We start from the raw sequence: 26163 nt of genomic DNA on the forward strand, positions 1-26163 counted from the left end.
AGTTTTCCTGATACTTGTTTTTGACATCCTCCTTCTCTGAGAGTTTCTGTACTACATCTCCAAAGTGTTTTCCCCATTCACATTTCTTTTTCTTTTATGAGACTATGAAGCCACTTACCTCTTATAGGAAACAATTATTTATAACAAATACATAAGATCCAACAATATGGGCTTGCTATAACTCCTCTAAAGTGCGTGAATGTCTTGGAAAACACCGACTGAATTTATCTCAGTGTAACAGCTACTGACATCAAGGTCATTACATTGACAGATCAAACTTACAATTACACAACATTGTTACAGTAAAAATCATCCTTTCAGTTCACAGAATAGAGAACAGATCCAGCCTGTTACTTCAAGTGATCAACACACTATGCAAGGCCAAACTATTTCCTTTCAACACAGCAGCGTGTAAAGGTTAAAAAAGTTACTGTGGCAGACAATATTACAAGTGAAAGGAAAAAAGCATACCATGGTTCAAGTACTGCACTCCTGATATTTGACATTTCCGTACTTCGTAATAATTTGAACAAACAGATTTGGCAGATAATTACGCTGCTTCACTTCTGCACACATACAGATGAGCCATCAACCCGAATAGTTGGAAAAGATAGTATAAAATGATTAAGACTGAAGATTCAAAGTCTGATGTGAATGTAGACTTAAGTCTACCAGTACAGGACTTCTTCCGATCCAAAGGCTCGAGATCCTTTGTCAGTCATTATGGCTATGGCATAAACCCCAAGATGATGAAGTAACATATACTTTAAATTATAAAAATGTGTCCCATAGACATGTAGAACAATAGAACCAGAAGTTCATTCCAAGATCCAAGGAAGAATAAACTGTTACTGGAGATCAAGTCTCCCTGCACCATCACCTCCGCACGCCAAGAGCACTCCTATTAGGGGTGGGTAATTCTTCCAGTCACTTGAACTATACGGGAAGAAAAAGGGGGGCGTGGGGAAATCACTCAGGAGTCCCATTAATTTCATACCGCAGAAAGGAATTATATATTTGGAAGAATAAAAGTCATAAACTCAGAACAAGTAAATAAAACCACCCATATTGCTAAGTCATTTGCTTTTCCACAGACTTTTTATAAAGCGTCACGTGCAAAGTTACCTAGTCAACTTAGAAAGAACTTGTAATTGCCAGTACTGAGAAACAATGTTTAGAGCGTTTACTGCCGTGTTGAAAGAAGGAATAAATTACCTGCATTAGCAGAGTTGCATCTAAACCATCCAACTCTCATACTTCCATATGAATTACCTATTGTCATGCTATGGATTTCCCCCCCCCCCCCCTTTTCAACCCATGAGTCCTCAATCATCAAAAAACTCACACTTATACCTAGTATCACACTGATAAATAACACTCTCAACAGTTCCAATGGACAGAACTGCTGTTTGGGGTCCAAGCTATTAAGGCTTTATTAGTCACAACATATACTGGAACTTTACAATTTAAGTTATAGAACAACAAAAAGCACGGGCCTGGTAAGCACACCTCTTCAGAAATATTCTCAGCGCATTCCTGTATCAGTCCTCTGCACTGTACTGGTTGACATTTAAAACCCAAAGGTAACACCGCCCTCCCCTTCTATGCTGAGCTTCTAAAGTTATAAAAAACCCCACCCTCATGCATATGCACTGTGCAGTGACTATGCTGTCTCTGTCCCATGACCTGATGGCACACATGAGGTAGAGTGAATCAACACATATATCGCCAGGGTCGGAACTACTACGGTACCTTCAGAAATAAGCAACTGAAACAGTATGGCCATGGATGACAAACAGCAATTACAGACTAAAGCAACAGACTTGGCAAGAACACATCACAGAGTCTAGAGGCCACATGAGTTCACAGCAGCACTTCTTCAACCAGATAGAGCTTTCAAAGTCTCCAAACTGAGCTTTACAGTATGTCAGTTGTAAAGTAACAAGACTGTACATAAAACAAATATTTCAAGATGGTTTTGTTTGCTAATGAATGGCACTAAGCAACTTCTTTACAAATGTATTACTAAGACACTTGAGAAAACAAGAGAAACAGTCAATTGCTCTCTGCTAAAAATGCTCACCAAACTGGTTTTAAAAACACCATTTTAAGCCTTGTGGAATGGCTAGGACAGACACTAAGTGAAGGAAATACTGAAACCTCTTCATTTGTTTCCCTTGGCGTTTTTTAAAAATTCTTTCTTAAGTATAGTTGTAACAAAAATAGTGCAGATTACAGGCTTATTATAGAGTTGAGAAGCCCTGAAAGAACTGCCCAGGCTCAGGTATAGTTCTTGGTTCTGAAATCTGAAAGTAAATACCTCACAAATGTTGGCTGCTGTTACAGCACGCTATTAAAAACTCTAATTGCGGTGCAATTTGACAGAATGCCGCTTCAAGACAGTAAATATTCACTCAATACAAAAATCACCAAAATACCTTCAGAAACTATTAATAAAGTTTGTGAATGCTATCATCTACATTTCTGTCCTATAAAAGAATAATGACTCCTATATGGATACCTAACATTCAGTGGATTTTCTAATCTGTACATAAGCTTGTAATCGTGTATGCATGGTTTTAATTTTACGTGCAAAAGTAATTAGAAGAGGTATCCTTTCCATTACTAAAAGCAAGCATTAATGGCAAGAGATCTGTACAGGAGCTCTAACCCTTGTCCTCTACCCTGAAGAGTTAATAAATTTTAGTTCCAGAGAAACAAAGTTTGTACTTTTATGTATATTAAACTGACCATGCCGCAAACCTCACTGTCCTTCAACGGTTATTTCTCCCGTACGAAAACTCAACAGAAAGGAGCGAGAAGGAAAGCGAGCACACGCTCGACCCGTCTCGAAGCGGAGCGCCTGGCCAAGTCCTCTACGCGCGATCTACACGAACACCCTTTCCTCGTCCTCTCCCTGCCCGGGAGGCAGGCACCCCGGCCTCTTCGCGGCTCTCCTCTCCCGCAAGCAACGGCTCGCCAAGCTCCGGGGAGACGCCAGCCGCCCCAGGCCCGCAGGCTCTTGCTCCCCATACCCCGCGCCCAGGGCTGAGGCGGCCGCCGGCCCGGCGAGCCCCGCGGTCATTGTGCTGCGGGAGGCGATGGCAGCTGTCAAGGCGCAGCTCGCCCTGCCGCGGCCGGGCGGGGAGGAGGGTCGGCAGCCCCGCGCCGCGGCAGTGCCCGCCCTTGCCCAGCCGCCCGCCGAGCCCCGCAGCGCCAGGACGGGCGAGAGGCCTGCGGAGCAGCGGCTGCCTCCGGAGCCAGCAGCCCAGGCGGGCGCCATGCTAAAAACCAAAATGGCTGCCCCAGGGAAAGGAGCCCAGCTCAGGCCGTGAGGGGCTGCGGCCCCGCCGGCCGGCGACGCCGCTTCTCCCGCCGGACCTCGCCCAGGTACCGTCCCCGAGCCGCAGCGACGGGCTCGGCCGCCGGGCCCCAGCGAGCTCCGCTCGCCCCGGTAGCCCTGCTGCCGGGGCCCGCTCCCCGAAGCGCTCCGAGCCGGTCCCAGCCCGCGCCTGGCTCCGCGTAGAACCCGCCCTCGGCCCCCCCATACCTGAAGCTCGGCCCGCTCCACCTCCCAGTGCGCCCTCTCCATCTCGAAGCGAGCCCACTCGTGCTGGATGTAGTGCAGGATCCCCGGAATGGTGTAGTGCTGGGGCCGGGACAGCTCGGCGGGGCCCGCCGCCTCCTGACCAGCCGGGGCCGCGGGGCCCTGGGGCTGCTGCTGCTGCCCTCCTCCTCCTCCTCCGCCGGCTCCGACCCCCACGCAGCCCCCACCCGACTGCAGGTTCGCGTTCCCACCCGCCTGCGGCGGTGGCTGCTGCGGTCTCGGGGCGGCCGCCATCCCACCGCCTCCTCCGGCTCCGGGGTGCTCGTCCATTGTCTGCGGGGAACCCTCCTCCTCGTCCCGCGGCGGGGGCCTGGAACAGGGGCCGGGGAGGGGGTGAGCGGAGCTGGCTGGGGCGGGGAGGAGGGGGGCGGGCCGGGCGCGGGGAGAGGGGGGGGGCTGCGCCGAGCGGTATCCGGGTGTCAGAGCAGCGCCGAGCCGCCGCCAGCCGCCATTACAGCCGCCGAGCCGCCGGCCCACCCACCCGCGCCGGGCGGGGAGGGGAGATGGGAGCGGCGCGGAGCACGCCGGGAAATCGCTCCCCTCGGCCGCCGGCTCCCTCCGCCCGGGCGGGCGGGCAAAGCGGCGGCGGCGGAACGCGCATGCGCGGGAGGGGAGGTGAGCGGCGGGCCGCAGCGGTGGCGGGCGTCTCCTCACGGGGTGGCGGCGGCGGCCCGGGGACAGCCCGCCCTGGGAGACCGGCTGTCGGCGGGCACCGCCGTGAGGAGGGGGGAGGCCCCGCCCCGCCCCGCCCGGCCCCAGGTGGGTCGGGGTCGGTGGCCGCGGGCGGGCGGTTTCCGTCCGCTCTGAGGGGCAAAGCGGAAGCGGCGGGGTTACGCCGTGGGCGCGGCGGAGCCGCGGAAGCTCCGCGCCTCGGGAATGTCGGGCGGCCTCGGGGGAGTCCGCGGGAGCGCGGGCGGGCCGGGCTCTGGGCCTGCTGCCCAACCCGGCGCGCGGGCAGCGCGTCGCAGGTTAAAGCGCTTGAGTCTCTAAAACCGAGCGCGGTTTAGCGGTGGGCTGAATTTGCCCCTAAAGGAGGTGGGTTTAGAGTAGCTCTCTTAAATTTATGGCACGTCTCTGAAAGCTAGCTAACCTTTTTTTTTTTTTTTTTTAAATGAACGGTCATCTTCATGGTATCTCAATAGTCAGGCATGTGTGTAATGTGTTCCCGCCTTGATGGGAAGGGAAAGCGCACACTGTTTGCTGTTCAAAAGTCTTTTCCACGTGAGGAAGGTTTTGCAAGAAATTACCAGTTTATTTTGCCTGGCTCGGTTTTATCAGTGATAGCAATGCTGCGTTTGATGCCGTAGTTTGGATGCGGTGAAATTACCTCAGTTGCAAGGGACTGGTCTGAAATGCAATTTTTACAAATTATCAGCACATCCTATTTGAAAACTTATGTCGGTCGCCCATTGTAAGTAAGGTAGGAGTTTGGTTTTGCCCGTCTTCAAAATATTCACATGCTGTACTTTCAGTAAAAAAAAAAAACATAAAAAACAGAGCCCCTGAACAGGGCTCGTTCCTGACAGAGTTGGAATTCCATTAATTACTGGAAAAATAAATACTGCTTGCCTCAGTACTGGTGTTTCCTTTCTCTACTAATCTTTCCTCAGGTGTGTATTGATATTTCAGTTGGTTTATCCAGTGCTTCCTTTTTTCATTAAATCATTTCCTACTAAAATGTCATCCTACAGTCTTCCTGATTCCATGCAGATTAGCCAATCTAAATCCAACTCTTTTCCACCTCAGCTGATTCTTTTCATTGTGCACTGACAGTATGAAATCATTACTAAAAATTAAGACTTTCCTCATAACCAGTTTAGCCTTTTGTTCAGCCTCAAACTTACGGGACAGTCATCATTCCTGAGTGTATGGGAGTTACTGTAATTAATTCAGTTACTATATTCAGCCAGCATTTTGACAACTCAACAGCAAAGGAAAACTTCGTATTCTTTCCTTCCTCCCTGACTTCCCTAGATTAATGCGGGTGCTTTTTAAAAATCCTTGATCCTGAAGTTGAATAGAGTATTTTATTTTAAAGCCACATAGGCACAGTTGTTTCATCTTTGGATGAATTATAATATGCACAATAAGATCTAGAATACAGAAATTAGTATTACTGATAAATATTAACACTGCGTGTGATTTTGATTAAAGCCTTGTCCATGGTCAGAACAAAAATAGGAAGAGCAAGGGTGTCAATTATGAGAGGGATCTTCATTTGCTATATATACGTCTGTACATAAATTCATACCTAGGAAGCTCAATAAGCAAATATATATATATATCAAAAATATTTATTCCTGTGCTGTCACCAACTTGTGCCTCTAGTGTTTAGCCATTTTAAAATTTTCATTAATGCTTTAATTCCAGTTTAACTCATTTTTTTCTATATTTAGCACACACATAAAGTGCCATTGGACCTCTGCATTCAGAAAACCAACTTGGGTAGAGTTGGACAGTACACTAAATTATTTGCTTGTAGTTCTGTCTAACACTTATTTTTAATTATTGGTGAAACAGTTCTGTTGAAAGGTAGTCATGCATTTCTTGTTTGCTAGATTTGATCTTTTATTTACATTTTAGCTGAGAGCCCTAGAACATTGCACAACAGTGTTACGGCACAATAAATAAAATGCTTATAAATCTGTGGACATTGACTAGAGTCGTTTTAGCTTGAGAGACACATCTAATTTGAATGATAACTATATTGCAAGACATCTCAAACTCAGGTTGTTTCTTTATAATTTTTGTATCAGGATGTGTATAAATATTGGTCAAATCTTTGACAGAATAACATCAAGTGCTTGTATCTACTGGAGGAGTAATTAAAATTGTATTTAAAATATGCTTTATATTACTGCATGTAGAATCTCCTGGGTTGGCCATGCTGGAGACTTAAGATATTTTTATCCACAGAACAGGTATTGCAGGCTTTGCCTCTCTGAGAGGTCTCAACCAGTATCTGAGAAGACGGCATTTAGGGGTGTGACTCACAAACAGGGACAACTTACTTTGAGGTGTCTCATGCGGTTATGCAGCCTACAGAGCTGGCATGTCCTAGAAGCAGTTCCTGAACCATCATGGTTTCTGTTCCGGCATATTGAAGCCAGCCAGGCAGGTCTCAGTTTGTCTTGAAGTACAAGGGTAGAGTTACCTGTATAGGCGGGGGGGTGAGCCAGCTTGAGGGCAGTAAAATCAAGAAGCATCTTCATGAGCCAGGATCCATAGTCTTCTGCGTATGTGCTGGTTTAGGAGCTCAAGCCATCATATCATAAGTCATCAATGACTGCATACTCCATCAGTCTATCAGTGTGAGTCATGCATGCCAATCATGATACCAGTTTTCTCTCACAGATACTTATCTGTGAGAGATACTTTAATGAGGGTGAGAGCTAACACAGTGTAACAACACATAGTTAAATCACAGTGGTTAAACTGTCTGTCATTTGTGTGCATGCCCATTTATCCTTACAGTAGAAATATTCTGTAAAGGAAATAAAGGTGAGTGCTACTCAGTTGCTCAGGAAGGTAATTTCTTTTGAAGGAAAGTTTACAGTTTCAAGACTTTTTACATCTTCCCCAAGTGATACCCGATGAGGTTTTTGTTTCTAGGGAGTTTTCATTCTGTCACAGAGTTTGGTAGATCCGGTACACACAAAGCATATACTGCAGGCTATCCTGGACAAAATTTTTAATGCAGGGTTGACTGTGATGGGGAGAGCTGGAATTGGTGGTCCACCAGGATCTCGACAGTCCCTTTCAGTCTTCTCTTCCTAAGCGCATTTGTGATGCAGATAGTTGTCCAGTGACCTGGAATGAGACATCCTATTCATTTCTGACAAACAGCCTTCAGATAGTAATGTCTTTACATTACTAAAATGAGCAAAATGGCAGGGATATGAAAGGCTTGCATCTTGTCACCAATTCCCTTGAACCATTTGATTCTGTATGCATAAAAGCATCGTCATTTGTGTGTATGTGCATGGATATATGCAGGCGTGTGCGTGAGAATGCACAGAAAAGCACTAAGAGTTGTAAGAGCTATCCTCTTAAGTAGAGTGCCAATTATTGATCACAAACGGTAGCTTCTCAAATACATAAAACTTGATGAAGGAATGGGAGTTTCTCCATCCATTGACATGCAGAGATACGCTTTTTGTTTGTTTATTGTACTTCACAGGTTTCTTTACATCTTAGATATGCAAAAATAATTTTATGTTGCCTGTATCTGAAAGCCAAGACAAAAGAAGAAAAATAAATTTTATTTGTTAGAAACAAAACTCAGTAATTTCCTTTTTTTTTGCCTAAATTGTGCAAGAAAATGTTATTTCTACAAGTGTTTTTTTTTCAGAATTACTTTTAAAGGAAATGAAAAAAACTTTAAGATATTTTAACACTGGTGTTATTCTTAAAGTCAGATTCCACAGCTATTCCAAGCTTTCTGTAAATTTTTAAAAAAATTATTATTTGTACATGTAAATTTATTCCAGTGTCTCTGAACAAAACTGTGTGGTTGTGCTGCCATTTATGTGAGCAAAATTTCTGGCAAAAATTTTGGAAGCTGTCTTTGGGGCTGGTGGGAAAATACAGAAATGACTACTGATAGTAGTGGACCTCCTCGCTGCAGATGTTAATCACCTTTTCTAACACTGAGAGTAATGATTGTCTCATAAATTACAGATAGCACATTTGAGTACTACTATAGTTCTACCTCCATTATAACAGGATTCTTTTTTTTTTTTTTTTTCTTCTGGATAAGACTGTTTGTGAGGATTTAAAAAAAAAGTCTGGTCTCAAGTATTTTCATATATAAAACAATGCAGGCCATTCATAAGAATGCATGCAGATACAATAGTCGTAACATCAGGAATGGATTAACTGTGTAGAAAGATTAGGTTAATAAAGGAATAATTAGGATTAGGAGCCAAGGCTGAAATATGATCCATACATACCAATTTTTCATATATTTTTTTCTGTTATATATATTGCTTAACAATAATTCAAAGTACAACAGCTCTGTCAGTGCTCCTGGGGTAGTTTTACTGTCCTCTTGCTCTCAGATCCCACTTGAATATCCACAGACATGTTAAGCCTCAGGTTTTTACTCTTCTGGGATGGGTTTGTGCAAATTACTGATTTCTGAGAACAGGACTTATGCTCCCCAGTACCATTTATGACTAAATTATTAAAATAGCTTGGAAACAACTTGTTCAAAACAGAGGTCTCTCAGTTCATGCTTCAGCAGTACCAAGCACAAAGATGAAGCATAAAACTAAGAAGAAAAAAGGAAAGCTGTCTGTGTTGCTGTCATTATCTGTTTAACCTGGACAGACGTGTTTTGCAGTTGGTAGGAGCAATGTGTGTAGCTTTTGGTCTCCTGTGTCTGAGCTAGCTATTTTTTTCATTAAAACAATGGGCAGCATTTCTTAGGTTGTTTCTCTTTCAAACCACAACCTCTTTTAAGTAGCTTTAAAGCTTCAGATTTCTTTTGCTCGTGAGGTTGGCCCTTGCTAGAGTGCCTCATTCTGAGCTGGATGGAGTTGTTCATTCTTACCCTTGCTTCTTGGAAGATTTGTATTACAAAATGACTAAGTCAGCTCAGTGTTTTACCTTTCTTTCTGCCTCAAAATACTGAGACATCTCTTCTTATTGCAACTCTTAAATTTAAGCAGCAATACCAAATAGAATGGGGAAAAAAAGAGCCACATATTAAATGCAGAAAAGCTTGTATAGAAGGTACTCTCCCATTTAGTCATAAATGTCAACCTAAGCTGCCATCCGACAGTGAAGATCCCATCATACATTTCCATGTGGGCCCTTCTGAGTCTTATTTACCCAGTTCATTGTTTCTCAGAGACCAACTTGTGCTAGTTCAGGAGCCCGGGGTGCAGTGGGGAAGCCGCATGCACCGCAGCAGCAGCACTGCCCAGCGTCCATGTCGGAGGGAATCAGAAAAGTGCACTCCTGTTCTGGATGGGGCGAGACTTCAGCATGCCTGGCAGAGCTGGGAAAGCTCTGAGACTGCCACCATTCCACACAGGTTCTCTTGTCCTCGGGATTGATCCTGGACTCCTGTTCCCTGGAGGTGTCAGTTAGGAGATGAATTCTCAGTATCCAGCCTAATTAGTGAAGATACATTTAGTATAGAAATCTAAACTTTGCATATGGTGTAAACCACAGTACACTGAGGGAAATGGGATTGCTTTCTTGAGATCCAAGTCATGATAATAGAGGCGGCTTTTCTTTCAGAAAATAATTAGGTGACCAGTGTGAATCAGAAGTAAGCAATAATTAATGTCAGCACAATATATATTGGGATTTTTTGTGTCACTGTTGTGAAAGATTCAGATGTTACCACCCATGAGTGATACATAGCCAGTTTATTCAAGTTGCTAATATGAGGCAGCACCTATGCAGCTTGCCTTGTTATAAAAAATCAGCATATGTTTAAATGTCAGTGAGGTTGCTGCCACACAGATCTATTTTGGTTTTTATATTTTTTTCTCCTTCTGCTTTTCTGCATTAAGATACACTGTTTTTACACAAAGAGCTACATGGTATTGTTCTGTGGATTCCTGATACTTTTTTTTCAGCTTGGAGTTTCTCACAGGAGCTGTGAGACCTTTGGAGAGAATATTTGTACCAGGAAAGGAACAATTCTTCAGAACTGGAATAAAGAAATAGCTTTTGCGGTAGTTGCTCTATTTCCAGTGCATAAACCTCAGGAGCACTTGGGCCAGTAAATCTGTGATCCAAACAGAGAGTCAGATGGAAAACATTACAGCGCCTGTTTTCTGACATTAAAGAAAATAACCCAGAACTTCTCTTTCAAAAAATTACATCTGCACTTTACCTTTTTTTGCATGCTTTTCAATACATTCAAGATATCAGTTGTTTAGCAAGCAGATTCTGATATATGCTGTGCTCTTTTTAATAGCCTTTTTCATTGTACATTACATGTGGCATATTTATATTCTGTAACTATATTTCAGTGGTGTTGTGTGGATTAATATTTATTTAGATTGAGATTAAGCTGCTTTGAGTAATTAACATGAACAGGTTTCTCCTTAGCTATCAAAGACCCACACTTAGTTTTCATGAAGTGCAGAATCTGCCTTTCACATCAGCGTGGGAAGTTAGATGGGAGAAAACAGATTTCAACGGCTCCTTGTCCAGCTCAGGCTGTGTGCTGATACTGCTGATACCCAAATATGTAGGAGGCTCTCATTCTGCATTAAAGAAATGGTCATGTGCATTGCCCTTTGTCCTCTCTCCCTTCAACCTGATGTTAGGATGGGATGAATGAAATTGTTAAATACAAGTCAGAACAGAAAAAAAAAAAAGCGTTCATAGGCCAATTTTGCTCTTATGAGCTCTGTTAGTCTTATGTTTTAGTACTGGGCAAATTTCTGATAATGTTCTCAAATCAATTAGCATGCGGGAAGAAAATAGTGAGTAGATTTATGGTTTTGAAGAAGTAATTGTTTACTCCTCCAATTCCCCAGGTCCTACAAAGAAATTAAATTGCCTGATAAATGTGAAAGCTATTATTTATTAGATAGTTTGTGATTATTTGTGGGGGAAAAAAGTTGAGGTTTACTCATGGGATGCATGCAAAATATTATAGATTTTTTCCCTATATTCTATGTTTTGGCAATAAACTCAGTCTTAAATATATGTGAATCAGGGCTGGCTAGCTATTAAGAGGTCTTTTATAACTCCTATGTATACTAGTTTTTATATTTTTTTCCCCACAGAAATACTCTTTTTGATGCCTACACTCCATATTCAAATCTACTGCTGAGATCAACAACAAAGAAATGATAAAATTTTTTCTTATGGTAAACAAACAAGGTCAAACAAGACTCTCCAGGTATTACGAGCACGTAGAAATTAATAAACGGACAATGCTGGAAGCTGAGGTAATCAAAAATTGTCTCTCCCGTTCGAAGGATCAGGTAAGTTTTGCAGTTTTCCCCATAGCTATTTTATTTTATCAATGTCTCACATCTTTCAGGTCAATAATTCTGAAAACAAGTCAGTTTTCATTGCATGTCATTATTTCATTTGTATCCATGAAGAAAAAGACAGTTTCTAGACTGTAGGTTCAGTCAGTTGAACTGTTACTCTGCATTGAATAAATATGATTTTCTGAGGCTTACATAGATTTTGGAATTTTGTATATCACTGTTGTGAAGATTCCTCCTGTTTGTTTGAAGAAGCTCAGAATTCCAGGTAGAATTTATTTTATCCTGTTATTGATTGTCTGGTAGAACTTGACAGTTATTACTACTGCTTTGCCAGAAGGTAGTAGGGATAGTACTGACAGCTCCAAGTATAAACAAATATCTTAGGAGAGAGGATTCCAAATCATGAAAATACTATCTAAAACAGAAGGGGTTTTGGTCACACAAATTTTTAGGTCTATGTATCAGGCATTTCTATTCAGAGAAAGTGTTCACACTTTCTGCAAGAAAGTCTGAAAACTCAGAAGTTGGATAAGTTCTTAGATGAAAGTTGAGATTTTCATGGCTCACTTAATTGGTCCTTGAAAAAAAGTACGAAACGTAGCAAATCTTTTGAGAAAATTGACTTGCGTTAGAGGAGAAATCTGTGACTTGGACTGTGAGTGGTTTTTTGGTTTGTGTCCTGAAGTCAGCTTCTTTATTTTTCATTTATTACATGTGTCCTTGAACAGTGGTCCTCACATACTTCATTCTGGAAAACCTCAGAAGAAACAGCAGTTCCTGTAAAGTACCTTAGTTCACAGAGTTAACAGTGGCTAAAGAAATTAACCTCCTCCATACTGCTCTTGCAAAAGCATCTCCAAACAGAAACTTCACGAAAAGAACTAACAGTATGCTGCCATTTCAAGGACTGAGCAAAATGATACTTAAAAAAACGACTAGGCATCTTGTAAAGCAGTGTATAACAGCACCATCTGCTGGCTCCTGCCTTGCTGTGAAAGATATGAATTTCCCCCCGGGTCAGAAAAATACTCTTAGCTTTCATATAAGAATATCGATCATTTTTCAAATTTGAAAATAACCTTCACGTCATCTTTTTTGGAAGTGCTTCCAAATGAAAATTTAGGGGAAGTACTGACTGCCTTATAACCCCGAACAAGTCGCTCCAGTTCTGTATGCTCCAGTTTCTCCATTTAAAAAGCAATAGCGTCTTTTCTGCCAGTAGATTAAAAGTTTTGTGTCATAGTTACCCTACTAAGTTTCTTTCAAGTCAAAATTGGTGGATCTTGGGAAATCCACTGTTCTGTGTGGGCCTTATGAATATGAAACCTCAGGCTCTTTGAGCGCCCTGTGCTTAATACTGTCATATGCTTAAATGGCAACAGCTATATTTGACTCGTTTTGCTTCTGCCTAGTGCTCGTTCATTGAGTATAAGGACTTTAAGCTGGTATACCGACAGTACGCAGCCCTTTTCGTAGTCGTTGGAATCAATGAGACAGAGGTAAGAAATTCTCTACCTTCTTGAAATGAAAGCTTGTAGTGATTATCGTAGGCAAGACCTCAAGTCTTTTTCCAGCATGGAATTTTGCAATAGCAATTAGAGAATTTCAAGGAGTCATTGCAAAAAAAAACCCCATTTTTATTTCTGTGAAATAAAGAGATGTAAAAGAAAATGTGGCATGTTTAACTTCAGTCCATAGCAGCAGACTGAACGGTTATCATGAGGCAGTCTTCCTGAGCCTTGTACTGATTCTGCTGTCTAAATTTGTTTGATTTAACTTTGCTAATGTATTTGATTAAACGTAAATTTACATGGGGTGGGGTTTCTCAACAAACGTTAGCATTGCAGTTAGATCAGCTGTCTCATCTGTGGTGATGTCCCAGCTGGGCTGCAGTTAGCTGTGTCTGTCTGCGTGTCTCACCTGGGTGACAGAGGCTGCCCGGGGGTGGCAGCGGCCCGGGCGAGACGAATCCGTTGGGTGCCGCAGCGCGTCCTTGTGTGGCTGGCCTGAAGCTTCTGGCCCTGCGCGCTCCCCGCGCCTCTGCTGGGTAACCCCACCTCCGCGCGCCGGCGTGGCCCGAGCTTCTGCACCTTACTGTACGTCTGACTGTATTTTCCAGCTGCTTTTCATACACCACAAACTGAAATAACACAAAGAATAATATTAAATTTTCTAGCTATTCTGTTTTTAATTTCAGAATGAGATGGCAGTATATGAACTAATTCATAACTTTGTGGAAGTTTTGGACAAATACTTCAGCAGAGTGGTGAGTGAGACATTGAACCTATAATGAAATATTTATTTTCTTCCAGAGCTTTAGTGTATATGTAGTTTTAGGGAATAAACCAAAGGAGAAAATACTTTTTTTCACATTCATCTAGAATTTGGAATATTTTAGCATGAATATTACCACTGTAAAAAAAAAAAAAAAAAAAGAGGGGAAAATCCTTAGTATTAGTTGATTTTTCAGAGAAGTAAAAGTATATGTGGGTTATAAATCATCCGACAAGGAATACCAGAAATATTTCTGTTAGAAAAGCATGGGTTTATATGCTTATACTTAGGGGTTTCTGTGGGTCATCTACTCTTAAATTAGCCCCTGGCATTTCATACATTTTAAAGAAATAAAGAGGTTTTTCTTTACAGTTCATTTTTGCAGTTCTTAGCATTACATCTCCCAAATGACCTTTATTCATGATAGTGACGGTGTAAACGTTAAGTAGGGATCTGACATCACTCTCACTGAACAAGATCAGAGGGATGGAGCAAATGAAACCTCAAAAACCAGTCTGTACCTGTGCTCCCCATGTTGTTGTCATGCAACAGTGGATATCTGATAAAACAGTGGTTATACAAATAGTCATTTTGTTAAGGACTCAACATCAGCCATGGCTCCAGTTGAGATGACACTGCTCCTTTTGGTGGGAGATTTTTTTGTTTGCTTGTTTTTACAAAGTTTGAAAAGGCAGCCTTATAATCCTGGTTAGAACATGTGCTATTTAATATAGAGTTTGTAATCGTCATCTTATAAACAAATTTGCCTCAAATCATACTTCAGCACAATTTCATTTTATCTATGCTGAATTGTGTTGGATATCCCTCTCAGAAAAGAGGACTGGATAGAGTTTCCTCTGTAGTCCATGTGCTTGAGGGTATTACCTTGGTAATTACATGGAGAAGAGATCAGTATGCAGGGTCTGTAACTGGTTTCCCAGTCCCAGAGCAGACATGGCAGACCTCCCTCTGTGATTTCAAGGGCGTGCCTGAAAAAGTCATCTGCACCCTTCGCTATTTAGATGCCTGGCAAGTGGTTTTGGGCTATTATTTCAACTAACATAGCACCAGCCTGTTGAAACTGCTGGTACTAAATGTATCACTTTCCGACTGTACTAAGTGCAGAATTCGTCTCCTAAAATTGTTATGATTTCAGTCCCAGCCTAAGCAGTGATAACCAGGAATGGAATTTGATCCTGGCAGCACAGAAATGCACAATAAAGTTCAGTCACATCTTATTTATCTAATTGAGCTAATAGTTGCCAACCACTTCTCAACTTCTATTTTCTTCACTTGAGGCAGAGCAAAAATAGATGTAGTTCTTACACATATAAATGTAGCATATATAATTCCTTCACCATGTATATAACCCAACCACTGACAGTTGTTAGAACTTTGCTGAATTCATCATTCCAGAGGTTTTCGTATTTTCCGTAACACTTCAGATTTGAAACTAGGGGAACAGAAAAGTGGGGTGGTTAAAGAAATCTCAAGCCACTCCATGGTTCTATTTTTAACAGCTTGTAACACAATAAATGGCAGAGCACTGAAGAAGAGGGCTATAATTCTAGCTGAGGTTTCTGGCAGAAACCACAGAGCAAGAAAGTAGAAGTCTGTATTATTATGGATTAATGTTTAGGATTTGCAGAATTTTAGCAGAATCCCAAATTATGATGATAACAACAGAGACAGAACTCTGGGAAAGGGAAGAACATCTGTCCTGCTCTAGAAGGACATTTTGTCATCTATTATTTTTAGCCTTGTGAGCTTTAAACATTCTCACATACTCTATTTTTATCTAATGGAGTTTACAGAGCTTGAATTCAGATATCAGAACAAACATTAAAGAATTAGGGGGGAAAGCTTTCAAAGTTGCTTCTGAGATGTAATTTTGAGTCCCCTTCACTTTTAGATGGCTACCCAGGGAAAACTACATACTGTTCAGAATACATACTCCAATGTTTTCAACTACATTTTAATAGTGAGGAAACTTAAACTGACCAGGGTCTTAAAATACAATTTTTGTGATGCATAAAAAATTTCTAATTGAAGAATGGCAGAGTCACTCAGCAGAGGCCTGTAGACCCACTAGTCCAGTTTAGGGCAGCTGTAGTCCATAGAAGTAGTAGCAATTTTACCAGTGGGAACTGCCTAAAACCAGGATTAGACAGTGAATGGAAACCGTGGTAGCAAACTAAAGTCCCTTGGTAGCAGACAAAGATTCCCTCTTTCAGCAGAGACTGAGGAAGTTCCACCCCAACTGTGCAAGATCTTAACTGCTGAGGCTGTGATTAATGGTTTCTAAATTTAGACATTTAACTGAGGCACCTACGTTAGAAGTTTGGTCATCCTAAGCTCCCATTACCAGCAGTGGAGACTGATGAGTATCTCGAGAAAGTGAGTCATGCCTCAAGTGTGCTGAGTCAACTGTTGAAGATACCCATCTCTTCTGTTGACTGCAGAGAGACCACAAGGGCTTCTAACTCAGACATTTTGGTCAAATGAATAGAACTACTTGGGGTAAATCCAGGCCAAGACTGGAAGGGAAATGATGACTCTGTGAAGAATTGTGTTGCTGGGGCTGGAGAACAGTTAGAAGTGTTAAAGGTCTAAAGCTTGGAATTGCCTTCCCTCTCCTAATATATCCAGCCACAGCTACCACAGCCATGGTTATATACAATGTCTAGATTTCGCTGTTGAAATAATCTGCAGCAACATTTTTAACCATGCCTTTATATAAATTGTAAACTTGGCATTAACATCCTGGTTTTGCCGAATGAGGAAGGGAGAATATAGGGCCGGAGTTGCCATGATTAGAGATGCTGGTTTTCCACCCACTCATTCAGATGGCACTGTGTGTATTCAAATTGTAACTTGTGGGTGACCTCAGTGGGTTCTTCTAAGCATAAAATTCAGCACATTAGCTTCTGTTATGGAGGCAGGTAACACATCAAAGGCAGCGTTGCAGGAAAGAGCATGTAATTGTACAGTCTAGAACAGAAATCTGAATCGCCTTCAAATTTTGTATCATTATTTTGAAAACTTTCTTTATCCTCTAAAGGGATGTGCAGTGTTTAATGACTATGATATCAAACTGTAACTAATGGTTGTCTCTCTTTTCCTTGCAGAGTGAATTAGATGTATCCTTTTCAGTATGAGAAATCCCTTTATCTATTTCCTTTTGATGTATGTTCCAGTTCATGTGTCTTCATAGCACTGACTGTCAAACAGTCAAGACAATGCAGAGATTTCACAAATTTTGCACTTACAGTCAGTAGCATTATTTTGGCACCTTTCTGAAAGCATGGCTGATGTTCATGAAGGTCACCTATTTAAATCCTCAATCGTTAAGATAAGCCTGGTACCATTTAAAGTAAGACAAGGAGAGTGTGCTTAGAGAGAACTAAGCACCATTAACACCTAGACATGAAAAGTTATGTTGATGGGGGAACTTTCAGGCTTAGCTAATTATTACATCAGGGTTTTACTTTTTTCTTTAAGTTTACAATAAAATAGATACTGAAATGACTGCAATAATAAGAACTGAATGTTATAGCTGTGTCGTGAGCCAAATAGCAGTAGCATCATTGTAAGATTAGGTTTGCGCTTTGATCTTGCTGATTGGGAGTCTCGGTGAGTTTTATTTTCTGTATCAGTGGAAAAGGTCCTGAGAGAAGGAAATTTAGGAAACTAGGCATTGCTGCAGATACCTTTTTGTTTTCCCGCCCCTCCCCTTATACAGCTGTATCTTCATGTGTATGATTTGCAGGTTATTAACTAAAATATAATTTAAAAAACGAACTGAAACAACATACAAACAAATACTAAAATACAGTCTGAGCAATTAAACACAAATAGCAAGTAAATAAAATACAAAACTGAATTCAAAGAAAATTAAACCTGGAGAATGTAGCGCAAACAGTCTTCCTTCTCAGTTCTTCCAGTCCCATTGCCTGCTCACTCCAGCAATCCTTATGCCTATGTTTGGTTTTGGTTAAATGCAGATCTACTGGTACAAGGAGTTTCAGTTATACCCCTGAAATACAGCGCCCACCCTGGAATCAAGTACTGTAAAGTAATTTAGTTTATTTACCTTATTTAAGAATTAGTACATATGAAGAACATAGAAAAATTCTGTCGTTTTTCTTGTAACTGTTCTTACTTCGTTACTGAAAAAAAAAATCAACTTTTGTAAATATTTTAATGCTTGCTACATGCTGGAACTCTGTTTCATCTACTGAACTTAAATATAGATTTATGTATATGTGTGTGTGTGTATATATATATATATATATGTACTGTCTGTATTTCCTTCCTGAAATTCACAAAATGCTGTGGTATCAATACAACACTCCTAAATTCACTTAAAAGAGCATTAATGAAATTTCAGCGTGAAGGGACTCTTAAGGTCTCTGAGCGATGGTGTAACTACATTTTTTTGTATTCAGTTATTACAGTTAAGGAGTAGAACTATGTATACTTGTGTGTGAGCTTTGCTGAATTAGAGACTAACCTGACCTATTCAGTAATTATACATAAAAATAGTCCCCTGTGTTTCCATATGGGGTACTTTGAGTATGCAATTACCTGATTGTTTTTATCTTAGATTGTTTGGAGTACTAATGATTCTAAATTCTGCTGGCCTCTGGTCACGGTTTTCATACCGAGAGGAATTTCCTGTAGTTACACACTTACAGTTACCACCAGTAGCCACTTAATAGCTGAGGAAGGCTGCCACACACCCAGCAAGCTTCTGCATACAGTGCTAGTCTGCAGTGTTTAGAGAAGTTGTGGCATTATATGCCAACACTAATGTTTGCAATGGATGCAACAGAGTGACTGAATTATTCATGTAGAAATTCATCTTCTACATGGGTCTCATCTGCATGAGGGTGTGAATATAAATATTTGGAAAATAGGAGTGTGCGTTACTATTGTATTTGATAATACTGGAAATAATACTGGAAAAGCTCATGTCTGATATGTCTCTCCTCCACGTTTATAACATCTGAACGATGTACGTAATTTTTCCATTCAGAAATGCATTTCGGGAACAACTTTAAAATAAAACATTTTACATATATATATATAAATATATATACATATATATCAAATGATTCTCCTATTTAGGAAGGAGAGCTTCTCATAAATTGAGAGGGTACATAAAATAGTTGAAATAAAGTAAGATAACCTCAATGATTAAACGTGGTGTAGCAATGATGAAGTAGGTTGCTTAGGATTGTACTTATTTTTGACAACAGCTTGAATAGCAGGCCCAGAAGAACACTGTAAGATCTGGACTATGAGTGTCTTAGATGTTAATGCACTGCAAGCAATAATCCATCCATCTGCCTTTCACAGTGTGTAAAATAATATCCCCACCTGGGATTAAACCAGTTCCTGGGCCGAACAGTCTTACGCTAACTCTTGTATTCAGTACAGACAGTTTGGGTGCAGAATCTCCAGTGGAGGAAGTACTGGCTGAAGGTCTGTAACAGCGAACACCAAGTAGTGTTCACAGAGTCTTTGTATATGGAGTATCTGGTGGGAGGCTGTCACAATTTCCTGTCTCTGTGATATTATTTTTGTGTACAGATTGATAGCAAGTTTATTCAAAAGTGATAGTGGCTGTTTTATATAGAAAGTAGCGCTTACTGCCGTGAAAAAAAAGTAGGAAAATTACATGAAACCAAAACCCATGAAAAATAGATGATAATCACTAAAGGCTATTCCCCCCTGCAGAGCAAACCCCAGTTAACACTGAAGGCTGAGGCCCTCACGCAACAGAAATGTTCCCGGAACCCAGGCTACGCCTGCAGCACGTGCGCTGATCCTCAGCGCTTCCCCGGCCGCCGTGCACGACCCCAGTATTCCTGGCAACCGTGCTCCTGCCAATGCAGGACCCCAGCTTTCATTTAGGTCCAAGCACCCGAATTCCCCCCGGGCACCCACATCGTAGCCTGTGTCATGGCCCGAGCCTGGAGGCAGCTGCCAGGAAGGGCACCTTGGGCACGAGGCAGAGAGTGGGCCCAGTCTGAATCCTGCCCAACAGGATTCATACATAATATTTATATGTATGAATGACATAAGGGTGTGTGGTGCTAGACAATGCATGAACAAGTGCAAAGTTATCTCATGCATACTGCAAAAATGAACACTGATTGGCTACCAGCCAATTAAGTAACTACATTAGAGGAGGCGTGGCTTTTCCAGAAGCTTTTGTGTGTGAATTGTAAAGCATTCAGCCACTAGATAATGTCCGCTTTCATTCTGAGAGTCAGTCACATACCTAAGGGTACCTATGACAGAATGACAACATAACATTTCAAAAGTTGATTGGTTTGGTTTTTAAAATACCTGTAAGTAGTGTTGTTGGGCCCGCTGAATGAACGAGTATTGAAATGGTCCTCAGGTGTTGCTTCCTCCTGTGTTAATAGCACCAGACAAGCCTCATTTCTGTGTATGAAATAAGTGGGTGGGATTTTCTATAGCTCTAAAACTCCAGCTTGGATGGTGGAGGAGCTCCTTTCTCAGTATGAAGATAACTAAGAGACTATAAAAACACAGGTGTTACCACAGCAGCTTTCTAGGGAATGATATGCTGGTAAGCAAGAGTTTCTAAAATTACAAAAAGTGACTTTTCTGTTGCTTGAACTGGTGAAGCAAAGCCTGCTTGCAGACACATTATTAACTTATGGGAGAAATAGATACTTACGTTCCCAGTGTGGGAGGGGAGAGGGAAGACAGAGTGCTCCAGGACCAAGCATTTGAAGAATGTCATCTTGATCCAAAAAAAACATTACATTCCATTGCAACTAGCTGCTGCTGCTCCTAGGATAGATAAAAAGCTTTGATACAGGGAATGAATCATGTGATTCAACTGTATTCTCCAGTCCTCCATGAAATAACACTTCCAGAATACAGTTCATTTAGGCAGTAAAAAAATTGAATGGTTAATTCATTCTTGGAATTTATAAGGATACACTTCAGTTTGTACTGTAAAATAAGTGGATGAAATGAAAACCTGTAAGGATTAGCTTAAAACTTGTTCTAGAATATCACAGAACTTGAAGGGACCATTTATCTCCTGTTTAATGTCAGCATAATCATTTAAAGAAGAAATGGTTAGAAAGCATTAAACATGTTTCAGTGCCTAAAATTTGCCTGCCATGAGATAGGCTAAAAGTTACTTGAGTGAATGTTAGCAAAAAATCAAGTTGGAATGTGTGACTCTAGATTAAAAAAAGAAGCAACTCCAACTAATCTGTAGTTGAAGATGTCCAGGATGGAAATCAAAGTTTTGTAATGCTGTGTATTCAGTAGCACACCCTCTGCCCCATAACTACCTGTGCTGTAATCTACAAAGCTTCCGTTTGTGCTCCTGGGTGTGTTACCTGATCACAAGGTGTTGGCTGCACTTTATCATCTCTTAAACCTGAACACACCCTTAATTACTTGCCTGGAAAATCCTGAGATATCTTACTATGTCTCTATATGAAGAAGGTATTACATGAAAGTCCTAAATGTGCCTTTTTCCTTTCCTCCTCCTCCTCCCTGCTGTGTAACTATCTGCCTATATAATGTTTTGGGGAAGGAGACACATTTACCTCCTCTTCCTACCTCTGCAATGTGACTGTTTGCCAAGAACATCATGTTGAAGGGAGGTGAAAAAGGAAGCCAGGAGGTTAGGCTGAGGGTAGAGGGTAAAGAGTGCTTTGAGACCGTCCAAAGTCCAGATGACAGATCTTTCCGGACTGGTATTAGTATCCCCAGTCAGGCTGCAGGTGAAATCACTGTTCTGGAATGACAACTGAGAGATTAACAGGTTACAGACGGACAGAAATCATACCAGAGATTTCTATAATGGAGCAGGCCAGTTTTGAAATAATCTCAAATAGTCCTGCAGGGGAATTGATGTCTTGTTTAACCATACTGGGTTTGAGTGGAACAGCTGCAAGTTACTGAGTGGTGTGGGTGCAGTTTCCCTTTGACATGGTGATCTTTAGGAAATTCATCAGGGGAACAAGCAGTGGTCAAGCAGTGTTTTAAGTTTTCTTAAACAAGGTGATGAGAAAAATAAGGTGTGAGTGGCAAGGTGCTGTTTCATCACTGATCCTCGCTGATCCAGTTTTCTGGGTTTTAGATCCTTGGGACTCTCAAAGGAAGAGGCAGGCCCAAAGAGGCAAGAACTGTGGGAACTGGAATACTGTGAATCAGTGGTAGTGTGTAAAAGCCAGGAGTTGGTTTTATCACCTGTTGAAACCTGAATGGAATGTTATCTAACTTCATTAACAGATCCTTTTGCCCTGTGTAGCACAGTACAAGAGCTGTCCTCCCAGAAATTCTCACAGTACTGGAATAAAGAAACCCTAACTTCTCAGAGTACACAAATATTTTAAAGACTGATTTACTTGAGAAATATAGCATAGGAGGAGATTTGTCTCGTCTTAAATCTGCAAAATGAAGTAAAACAACTACCTTTGTCTCTCGAACCACAGAAACTGAGACAGTTGAAGTTTTAAGGCCAGTACAGCCCCTCAGTATTGAAAGGCACGAGTCTGACTTAGAAGCAATTCAGGCCTACGGTTGGGCTCAGGAAGAAGCCTGGTATTTAAAACTCAACTTAGAATTAAATCTGGTGGTTCAGTTTAGGGCAGCAAATTAGAAGCTACCCGATGAACTACGGACATAGCCCAGATCCTGTTGCTGGCTATAGTTTCTCTTCCTCACATAACATTAACTAATAGTAAAGTTATCTGGGGGCATGGATTCCACTACTCCACCTACCTAGACACGCTGTGCTCCTGGCCAAGCAGAAAGCATTTGCTGAAGCAGCGATACAGTCGCTTACCCTTCTGCAAAATGCACAGTGGCACTGAGTTCAGCCCAGAGCACTCACGGCAATTTGAAACAGCAGAGGAAGGTGACAGCCTGCTAGCTGTACCCTCAGCAACCTGACCGTACAGGTTCATGCTACAGTTCAGCCAGACCAAGTTCAGCTCTCAGAAGAGTGGTCACACAGAAGGCTGACACAGGATACTCTCTGCCCCTCTTCTTGCTTTAGCATACGCAGCAGAAGGAATCCCTAAGATGGGGACAAAAACTTAAGCTTCTCTCATTGCTGTCATACTCCAGAACATTTACAGACAGCAGGAGAACTTTAAGTGGAAGGCAGCAGGCGCAGCTGCTACCAACTCAGCTAAACTGACAGGCAGTATGTTAAAGGGTGGTTTGGAATTCCCCAGCTCAGGACAGGCTCAGCCTCTCTCCTCTACAGGTTTTAGGCAGGCAGCATCTCTACTGTGACATTTTAAAAAAGACTGAGTCAGTTACAACCTGAAGTCATGACGTGAACTTCTGAATCCATGAGAAGGGAGCACAGGAAGATCCCTCTCTGCATCCCCAAGTACTGGCTTCAGCCCTGGTTCTCTAGAACCTGTGAACTGTTCGATGGGTCTGGCTTTCACCACTCACTGCAGGGAAAACAAGGCACCTAACTCAGGTTAAGGAATTCACTTCTCAAAGCCAGGTGCTAAAAAGCCAGGTATAGAGATGTTCAGTTACTTAACTTAAATCCATTTCTTGAAGTCAGACCTAAGACTGTTCACTCTGATGAGCTTGTGTGGTTGCAGCTCTGGTGGCTTAAGGTGGTGTCTCCCCACCGCTTGCATTTACTGCCTGGGAGGAACAAATAAATGCAAATACGCGGCTCCACGGCTGTTGTCGCATACAGCTCAGTACTCCCACTGTTCGGCTCTTTGGCAGAGCAGCAGGGCAGACAGCTGTGGTTAGGTTCACTAGAACTCATGAGACAGATCATTTCTCTTGTATGTCTGAGTCACATTCAAAAATGAGACGAGCTTCCTCACGCTGAGCAGAAGAAAATATTGATGCTTTCAAAAACCTGGCTCTTGCAACTCCACTGATCAGGATGGCCGTCTGCAAATATAAATACAAGGACTAGAGCAAAGCCAGGCTGTCTTCCTGAGCTCAAACCATAGCATCAAAAATAGCATAACGAGCAGAGAAGGCACTCAAGAGACTCATATCAAAGTTAGAAAAAAGTACTGAAAAATGTATTTAGAAGTTACTGTAAAGACTCTTGCTAGCTCCACTGCAGTTGTCTGCAATACGCAGGCAAGAGCATAAGGAAGAAAATGAAGGCAAAGCTGATCTCTTGAGGACAGCAAAGAACAGGGTTAAAGAGCAGCGACAGGCGGAGAGGGAGGCAGAGGGCGGATACTGGCGCCTCTGGGTACGTGTATGAGTGTCAGTGGGGCCTAACAGGTGGGCCCAGCCGGCTTTTCTGCTATGCCTATTTCCATTTCAGGTTCTGGTGATAAATGGCAACAGAAGGGTCTTCTTTCCCCTAAGTAACCCTTTGCAGTTGTCAGTGGGCGCACAAAACACTAATGTATGCAGAAGAATGCCCACTGCTTAATACCCAAGTAAGGCCTATAATATATTTTTTTTTTTTTTTTTTTAAGACAGCTGCTGTTAACATTAAGGAAAGACAGACATGGTTATGGACAAATTTCATATATCACAATGGTACAAATTCATTCTGTTTCAGATTATTTTCCTTTAGGTGAACATTAGAGATTGTAAATATCATTTAGATAAAAGTATTTAAAATGTGAACCATTTATTTACTTTTGTTCTTCTGTATGAGATTTATTACTAGATCAATCACTCAACTTTACATATCAGCATATTCCTTGTAAGCTATTTTCAAGCAGATCAAATAGTGTTAGTAATTTAGGGTAAGGAAAATTTGAGAATCAAATGTTAAGCATTTGACAATTACTTTTCTGAGAAGAAATGCAGAATATTTGCATCTTCACATACAAGGCTGTTATCCCCGATAACATTTTCTATTCAAGCAGTATGTGGTACTCAGCCAGACAGTAAAAATAACCACCTGCATCTAAGTTCAAGTTCACCCTGCTTTTACTACTCTGTGGTCATCTTGCAGGATGGGAAGATCTGCTGGGGCTTCAACTTCTCTATTACAAACTTCTGACATCTCTGGTCAGAAAAAAGTATCAGTTGAACCGTTTCTCTAGCTTTATTAAAATAAATAGCCAGATCAACTACAATAAAGAAATACCCAATTTCGTAAACTTCGATTAAAGACTAAGGTGCCTAAAGATTTTCTCTGAACTATCCTTGCATTGTTCAAAATGTACTTAACCTGAAATGTTTCTAGATCATGTTCAATTTGGACAGAGTGCACATCATTTTGGATGAAATGGTGCTAAATGGCTGCGTTGTGGAAACAAACAGGAACAGAATTCTTGCCCCCTTGTTTGTGCTTGACAAAGTGCCAGAAAGCTAGGAAGACGCAAGACTGACTAAAGCATTTTATGAAGGATGATGAAACTACCAAGAGCCTACCGACGGCAGTTTTCTGATGTTGTAAGACCAACTCATGCCATACTCAGATTAGTTGGAAAATACTTCCTGTTTCTCCTATATCCTACATACCTAATGGAAACATACAGCTAAACATAAAGTTCAGCTTCCATTTCAAAGAACCTGCAATTTCAGATGCAGCTTTACTGACCCAGGAGAAATCTGCTTAGAACAGTCAATATTTTTTAAAACTGGCTGAGGATACAGTAAGGGAAACTTACACGTGGCCATCTAGGTATCACTTTGAATTACGTAGCATTATGCCAAACCTAAGAGAAGACAGAAAATATAGAAACATAAATTCAAACTGAGTTTCAGTGCTTCCTTTAAGCACCAACTAGAATTTTTTGTTTTCATACACATGTACTGTAAATTCAAGTTCTGTAACTTCTACGACCACTTAAACTAGATTCATCCTTCATCATAAAGCTGGTATCACGCCCTTTTCCATGTAAGTCATGGTTACAAAAGAAATTTAAATAACACAAGTACACATGTATTTAGTATTCCTGCATGCTGTGCAAGTTGTAACTAGAAGTATTTGGCACTTGTATATTGTAACATTAATAAAAGATCTGGCTTCATAACGGCAACAATAAAACATGTTGGCTTCGTAAATTACACAAAATCTCTTCTATTCTGGCACACAGTGTATTTTTGCCTTTTGTGTATTCTATTAATGCATCACAATTAAAATGCTTACAAAAGATGAGTAACGAGATAGGCAAGTTTCTTGGTGCCAGCTAGGTACCAAATCAAATCTGCCTTCTCGAGTAGGAGGATGTAGCTACGCTCACTTGCACTCACAGGCAGACAACATGCTGATTCATACCTGTGTACAGCAGTAAGCCACTGAGGAGTTAGCAATCTGAGCTTACTTTCACTTACCATTCTAAA

General features: G+C 41.5%; 2 protein-coding genes and 1 long non-coding RNA gene across 10 annotated transcripts in view; 1 reads left to right on the plus strand and 2 right to left on the minus strand.

Annotated features, from left to right (window-relative positions):
- STRN3 (striatin 3) overlaps positions 1-3959 on the minus strand; it is a 68177-nt gene extending 64218 nt beyond the window's left edge. For all 5 annotated transcript variants that reach the window (XM_042790550.1, XM_042790549.1, XM_042790548.1 and 2 more), the window contains exon 1: positions 3551-3959. In XM_042790550.1, the coding sequence (XP_042646484.1) occupies positions 3551-3877 (327 nt within the window). In that variant the 5' untranslated portion in view covers positions 3878-3959. The remainder of the gene's footprint in view (positions 1-3550) is intronic.
- On the plus strand, positions 3105-25894 carry AP4S1 (adaptor related protein complex 4 subunit sigma 1). 4 transcript variants are annotated; one of them, XM_042790551.1, is made up of 6 exons: positions 3105-3390; positions 11365-11565; positions 12990-13076; positions 13775-13843; positions 16980-16991; positions 25061-25894. In XM_042790551.1, the coding sequence occupies exons 2-6, from the start codon at positions 11428-11430 to the stop codon at positions 25187-25189; spliced, it is 435 nt and encodes a 144-aa protein (XP_042646485.1). In that variant the 5' UTR covers positions 3105-3390; positions 11365-11427; the 3' UTR covers positions 25190-25894. The 4 variants fall into 4 exon arrangements, with proteins under 4 accessions (XP_042646485.1, XP_042646487.1, XP_042646486.1 ...); XM_042790553.1 differs by lacking the exon at positions 3105-3390 and adding an exon at positions 4132-4222; XM_042790552.1 differs by lacking the exon at positions 3105-3390 and adding an exon at positions 4229-4366.
- On the minus strand, positions 6943-13706 carry LOC122153287. The gene is made up of 2 exons (XR_006165126.1): positions 13498-13706; positions 6943-7417 (listed from the first exon to the last, which is right to left on the minus strand). It is a non-coding gene; the product is annotated as an uncharacterized LOC122153287 (long non-coding RNA).
- Positions 25895-26163: the final 269 nt, after the last annotated feature.

Source organism: Tyto alba, unplaced genomic scaffold (genome assembly GCF_018691265.1).
Source record: "Tyto alba isolate M040663 unplaced genomic scaffold, T.alba_DEE_v4.0 Super-Scaffold_18, whole genome shotgun sequence".
NCBI classification, from domain to species: domain Eukaryota; kingdom Metazoa; phylum Chordata; class Aves; order Strigiformes; family Tytonidae; genus Tyto; species Tyto alba.